This window comes from Aulonocara stuartgranti, assembly GCF_965226115.1.
Source record: "Aulonocara stuartgranti genome assembly, chromosome: 7".
Classification (NCBI taxonomy): Eukaryota; Metazoa; Chordata; class Actinopteri; order Cichliformes; family Cichlidae; genus Aulonocara; species Aulonocara stuartgranti.
In genome coordinates, this window is record NC_138945.1 from 38914914 (window position 1) to 38921816 (window position 6903).

General features: G+C 42.3%; 1 protein-coding gene across 1 annotated transcript; it reads right to left on the reverse strand.

Moving 5' to 3' along the window:
- Positions 1–1335: 1335 nt before the first annotated feature.
- cdk9 (cyclin-dependent kinase 9 (CDC2-related kinase)) lies at positions 1336–6449 on the reverse strand. The gene is made up of 8 exons (XM_082541661.1): positions 6281–6449; positions 6029–6142; positions 3272–3353; positions 3093–3183; positions 2849–3015; positions 2588–2759; positions 2310–2458; positions 1336–2223 (listed from the first exon to the last, which is right to left on the reverse strand). The coding sequence occupies exons 1-8, from the start codon at positions 6319–6321 to the stop codon at positions 1858–1860; spliced, it is 1182 nt and encodes a 393-aa protein (XP_082397787.1). The 5' UTR covers positions 6322–6449; the 3' UTR covers positions 1336–1857.
- Between the last annotated feature and the right edge of the window lie 454 nt (positions 6450–6903).

Genomic DNA, 6903 nt, shown 5'->3' on the forward strand with positions numbered 1-6903 from the left:
CTGAGGGGAGGGAAACTACCAGCCCAGAGTGGGTTCACACAAACACACACAGCAGATACATGCATATTAATAAACCCTTCCTCTGTTGGCCTCATGTAGAACATCCATAAAACAAGTCAACCACATTTTCAGATGAATTTTTTTTAGTTAAGATATAAGAATATACATTTAGCACTTCTTAAATTACATTTCATTTTCAAATTAAATTACAAAATATATATTATATAAATTATTATATTATAAAATTATGTTATATAAACCCACTTTCTGCCACCAGGCTTCTAACTCGCTGGACTGAAGTAGGTCACTGAAGTGAAGAAGACGTGTCTTATTTTATATTTTGCTTGGAAAATGGGGAATAGATGCAACAATTTATTGTAGCCTGTTTGTACAATTCTTGTTAGCTTGAAAGTGAATGAGCACCTTTATTCTTTGACACGGCCTGATCTCTGGGGCAGCTTCTGTAATTTCTTTAAGTAGTATCAGGAATAGTTCCCCAGCCTTCTTTAAGGATATTCAAAGCTCTCAAAGCTTGGACATTTCTGCCTTTTCTTCTGTTCTCTGTCAGGATCGTTTCACGCTGCTTCAGTAACGCTGAGACTCGTCTCTGGTGCGTTTTTACACTGACAGTGTGTGTCGGATCACTGTCATGATGAAGAATGAAGCTGTTGTCAATCAGATGCTTTCCAGATGGTTCTGCAATATCTGTTGGTACTTTTCTGCATTTATAATTCAGAAACACAAATGATTTTTTTCCTGTGACAGGCTGCTATTATCCAAGTACCTAAAGATTTTGTAACTTTAGGGTTTCTTATAAGTTTGGACAAAACACAGGTTCATCCCTCGAGTTAAGATGCCCGGCTTGGTGAAAGAGCAACCAATGAAAGAAGTTTAGAAAGCTGGGACAACTATTGCAAGAGCACTTTTGAGGAAAGTTTCATTAAAGTCTGGCTGGACGAAAAATATAAAGAAATGACTTAAGACTTTTGCACACCAATGCACTTTTTAAATTTCCAGAAAGCTTATTAATCTAAGAGAAAATTATGTAATAAAGGAGATCTCCACATAAATGTGTTGTTTCCCTGAAAAAGTTAATAAAATAACTTTTTATTAAGTCATTTAAAAATAATGAAATAGTAATGATCCTGGACCCATGTAACACACTATCAGTTTCAAACCTGGTTGACAACATTACCAAAAACCAGATGTGGTATTCTGTGAGTGTGTATAAAACAGAAGACAACATCTGGTTTTTCATCCAGACTAAAACAGCTACAGCTGTTAAACAGAAAATTTTTATATATATATTTTTTTAAATAAAGATCAGGAATCAGATAGGGTTTAAAATATTTTATTGACCCCAAATTTCACATTACAGGCACAGGCCCAGCCCACAGTTCAAAAACACTTTTGTTCAGCGATGCTGGAGTATAAAACGTTATGTACATGTGCTGTATAAAGATATACAGCGATATGATGCTGCCCCCTGCTGGAGGTACTGCAGTCTTTCAGTCACTTCACATCCTGATGGTCAAGTCAGGCCACACATGTGTCGGACCACATGCTGCCAGGTACATTTAAGGAAGACGAGAAAAAAACAGAAAAAAAAACAACAACTTTATTTTAGGTATGCACGTCCCTTTGTGTCAGAAGAATAAGTGTCCTTGTAAGTGTGTCTTAAATAAAACTTTAACACTGTCTTCATAAATAACTCTGTAACACAGAGATATGAGTAGCTGTAAGAAAAAAGAAGTTTTGCCTCAAACATGCAGTGAAGACAAGGAGGAAACGTTTGCTCCCAGTTAATCCACAGACGTCTGGAAGGAAAATTGGACTGCCAAGCGTCAAGAACCTGGTTTAGAACACGCGGTCGAACTCTGTCTGGCTCGTGGTCGCCGGATTCCGGTTCTGATTGGGCTGCTGCTGGGGCATGTGTCCTCTCCGCCGAGGCGGGGCCAGGTACTCAAACATGGACGTGTTGTGGGTGGAGAGCATGTTCTTGAGGTCTGACGGCATCGGGTCTGACCAGAAGAAGTCGTGGTTGAGGGCGTCGTCACTGTCGATTCGCTGTGCCGGGTCCAGGACCAGCAGCTTGTCGATGAGGTCCAGGGCGTACGGGTCTTTGACGTAAGCTTTGAGGCGGTCCTTCACCTTCCTTTTCTGACCTTTGGGCAGCTCCATCTTCTGGTACAGCTCATACTTCTTGTCTACACCGGGCCACACCTGATGGGAGAACCGAGTGTTAGTTAAGTTAACACAGAGCTGAGAAACAGAACAAACAGAGTCTGAGAGGAAGAATGAAGGCTCACCTCTGCCGTGATGGAGCCGCAGAGCTGGCTGATGAGGGTCAACTGGTGCTGCTCCGTGTTCCCCTGCATGATTGGACTCCGTGTCCACATCTCGGCCATGATGCAGCCGGCGCCCCACAGGTCGATTGGAGGCCCGTAGTCTCGCTCACCTGCAAAAACAAAGAATACACAGAAATTAAAAAACTGCACCAGGAGTACATTTGAAATTTACTTGTACTACTTTTTCCTGATTATACCTGTGACTATGTTTGAGTACAAGTCTTTTGTTTCTTTCTTACCCAACAGCAGCTCTGGAGGTCGGTACCACAGCGTCACCACGCGGTTAGTGTAGCGGTTCCCCTGGCTGTTCTTGGCCAGGCTGAAGGCTCGAGCCAAACCAAAGTCGGCCAGCTTCAGGACGCCGTCTCTGGTTATGAGCACATTGGCTGCCTTCATGTCTCTGTGAAGGATCTGAGCAAAGAACAACAGATCCCCATTAATATTCTGACAGTGGAATTTCCTTTGGTTTAAAGTACCCACTGTGTCTCTGAGAGTCTAACCTTGTTCCTGTGGATGTAGTACAGCCCATTGAGCAGCATCTGCATCACCTTCTTGATCTCTGCCAGCGTGAACTTCACGTTGGCGTTGCTCAGCAGCCCAGCCAGGTCATGCTCACAGAAGTCAAACACCAAGTAGATGCTGCCTTTGTACCTGTTAAACTGAGTAGCTGAAAAGGAGAACAGCAAATTAAAAACAACCCCCAACTAACTGAAATAAATCCACACAAAGATGTGTCACACAAACCTTTGGTCCTGCAGATCTCGATCAGATTGACAACGTTCTCGTGTTTGAGCAGTTGAAGGATTTTGATCTCTCTCAGAGCTGTGATTGGGAACTAAAGTGGAGGAAAACCAGTTATATTTCATCCACACCAACTTTCAGGACACTGGATTTTAAATGACGCCAATGCTCTGGTTTCTTACCCCTTCTTTCTCGTTTTCCATCAGCACTTTCTTCAGTGCAACTTTCTTCCCTGTCTGCCGGTGCTTCGCTTTGAACACCTCCCTGTACAAAAGACAAATTTTAGAACAGTCGGCTTTTTAAACTACTCGACTCAAACAGTATATAGCCTAATGTATAGTAGGCTAGAGAAACAACACTGCTGGCATTTGTGTGGTAGACATGATCTCAGTCCACTTCAGACAAGAGCTGCTTCATCCCAAAGACAAAGGTGAACAACAACAGGAGTACTTAGACCTTTACAGACTAAACACTAGGGGTGGGTTTTGATTATCGATTTTCCGATTAAAATCAATTCTAGCTTGAATAAAATGATATTGATTCATTACAATCCTGAATCAATTTTTAAATATAAACGTATTTTGCCTGAAACTCCAGAATCTCAGGTTAAACCTCACAAAATTTCGACAGCCACCAAAAACGTAAGCTTCTCTGACCTGACGGCACATACACGGACACCCTGTCTGGACTGAAAGCCAACAGCTCACAGGTTCTGGTGCATCGGCAGGTCCACGCTCTGTGTTTACATCTTTTTTGCGCTAGATTCTGCAGCTGTAGGCTTTGTCTCTCTCCAACCACATTATACTGAACCAGCAGCAAAAGAAGATCCAAACTATGCTTCACATAAACATCATCATGAATCCCCTCTTACTTTTGCTGTTCTGCTCCCACCACGATAAAATGACACTTCATGCACAGCTCTCTTCGTCTCTTCCAATCTAAAAATCTGTTTTCTGCGTTATTTGCTTCCTTATTATGCACAAGTCTACCGTTATGTGCAGCGTTGTCAGCCGCTGTGTTTTTTGCTTGTTTGGTTTTTTTTATTCAACTGACTTCCAAAAAGAAAGCCTCATTTCTGCTGTTTAATACTGAAGAAATTTAAACTTTTTAAAATTATGCAAAATGCTTAGCTGTTTCTCTAACTAAACTTCTGTAACTTTGCTCTGCTTCACTTCAGCAGCATCAGGTAATGTTCATATGTTGATTCATGGTTTTCTGTTTTTGTTCTATTGCAGAATATTTTAAGGTAGTTATCTGCTATAAAAAGACAGGCCAGGAAAATCTCCTTCATGTGTTTCTGTGTTTTATGCTCTGTTACTTTGACACAAAGTCATCTGCTGTGATGGTTACACCTCTGATCAAGTCTCACAGGTGTCAGCTTTCTTTTTATAGATATAAAAATATGTACATGTACTGATAAATAATCAGAATTATAATATTTCTTACTGTCTGAGACAAAATTTCCCAGACTCAAATGGAATCGAATCGTGGATCTAATCAAATAGACCCTGTGCACGAGAAAATGCTAACTTCCTGTTTTAAGACCGGGCGTAGGGTTGTACATTTCCGGTAGCTTTATTTTGAAGTCAATTGCTACTGCAAAGGTGGACTCAAAAATCATTACGTTAAGTTACAAAGAGCAGAGGGTGGGAACACTCACCATTGCTGTGTCATAAAAAAAATCAAATGATGAATTTTTATGTTTGAAGAGCGTAGATCGATTGTTTGTTTACATCACTCAGCACAAGCAGAACTGCATTACTGCATGCAGAAGACATCTCTGTACAGTGACAGTACTTGTGATTTAAACAGGCAAATGTTCAGCATTCAAACTACAGGTGAACAATAGTCAAAGCCAGATGTTTCCCTGTTAAGTCGATGTCAGTACACATCTACACAGCATGTCAACAAACCGTGGGAAAAAAGCCACAGGATATTTAAAAAAAGAATACATGAATGATTGCGGGTAAGGATCTCTATATGTTAGTATTTACGAAGGGTATGTTGTGACTTATCTTCACAATTACAGTGGTCCTTCGCTATTTAGCGGATTCTTTTAGTGCAATTTTGCATGCTTTGTTTGTTTTTTTAAAGTCCATTGTGTTCTGCGTCCCGATCGGCTGTAGATCATTGTCGATCTCCTCCGTGCCGCCGAGGAGATCGACAATGACGACACCGCAGAATCGCTACATTGATCACTGAAGTGCTGCACTGTATGTTTGTAAGTTTTCTCCCCCGACAAACACAACAATGTCGACGAAACGTTTTGCACCGTCAAAGGTACCTGCGGTAGCACACAAAAGGCAGAGGAAGATGCAAACCCGACCGTAAACAAGACGCGAATATCACACCGGAAACGAAGCGCCCTACAGGAGTTTCCCCACCGGAAGTAGCATATGCTAACGTGCACTGAAACCGATTCTAGAAATCAGTGACGATACTCAGCCCTAGAATAAACACCCACTTCACAAAAGCATGGCACAGCATCGGAGAATCAGCTCATCGGGACAGAGGTCAAGCTGCCTCTCTTCCACGTCAGGGGAGAAGAGATGTCACTCATTGAGAATACAACGCAAAGCCTTCTTTGGTGCTCTATGAGTGAGCCTGGTTTTCAGCATGTGGCTCATTTAGCCAGTCACAAATTATTCCGGTGCCATATCTCGGTGCCCTGTTGTTTCAGTTGATCGCAGAAGACCATAGCCCATGAAAGCTTTGCAACTTTACAAACCAAATACCTTTTAAAAAACATGTCGAAACAGCCTTCCTTAATAAGCAGCTGGACTAATACAGGAAGGAAACTTCCGATGTTTACCTGCTCTTCATTCACTCCGTGCGGCTAGCAGTTAGCACAGCTAGCCTTAACACAGCTGGCGTTTATACGGAATTCGCAAAGCAGCTAAAGATTCAGTAAGACAACCAGCCTGCTTTGTACTACTCACCCAAAGGTTCCTTGTCCTATCTTGGCCATTTTCTCGTACTTGGAGAACTCGTCACAGAAAGGGAACTCCACTCCGTCGTAGTACTTCGACATGATGGCGGCCTCCCGGTCGGGCCTGGACAAAAGGAAAATTCACGAGACTTTATAGTGGTAACATCAAACAAGGCTTACACAGAACGCGCCTCAAATGCAGCTTAAACAAACTAAAGCAAACCCGTTTGATAAATTGAAAAATAAATAGATTTAATCTTACTTTTCAGCCCCGGTGGCATTGCTTGTCTTATCCCGCTGCATCCTGTCCGTGTCCGCGACGTAGTTACGTATGGAGCGTCTGCGCACGGCGTCACCTCTAGAGCTCAGCGACGCCCCGCATGCTAATGTGGGGGCGGGCTTGGCAAAAAGTAAAAATAACCCCAAAAGAAGCAACAATAAAGAAAGACAAATGAAAAATAAGCAGTAAAAGAATTGTTGCCCTATCATATATGTATGTGCTCTTAACCTGAAAGGTATAAATACGGAAGTGTGTGTGCAATAAATGATGGCGCAGAGGAAGGTGTGTCCCTCTGATGTAAAACTCTAAACAACGTGTGTATGGTTTATTCCTCCGTGAGATATGCGAGTAACCCCGGTATTTCTGCCCTAAAAAATGGAACCTCCAACAGGTTATGGGCCCAGAAGGGAGGTGGGAAGCCGGTGGAACCGTCTATGCTTCGACGGAGACGAGAGAAACTATGAACTGTGGGAAACAAAGTTCCTGGGATACCTGCGGCTACTTGGGCTAAAGGATGCCATTCTGAACGAGCCCGGCGAGTCGGAGGAAGAAGGCAAATAACTGGAAGAAAGAGAGAGACAATGCAGAAATAATATGTTACAACT

Coding starts and splice junctions, on each gene's coding strand:
- cdk9 (XM_082541661.1), bottom strand. CDS start 6,321: ATGCAGCGGGATAAGACAAGCAATGCCACCGGGGCTGAAAA. Junction 2,760..2,848: donor ACTACATCCACAGGAACAAG/GTTAGACTCTCA, acceptor TTCTTTGCTCAG/ATCCTTCACAGAGACATGAA. Junction 2,224..2,309: donor GCGGCTCCATCACGGCAGAG/GTGAGCCTTCAT, acceptor TTCTCCCATCAG/GTGTGGCCCGGTGTAGACAA.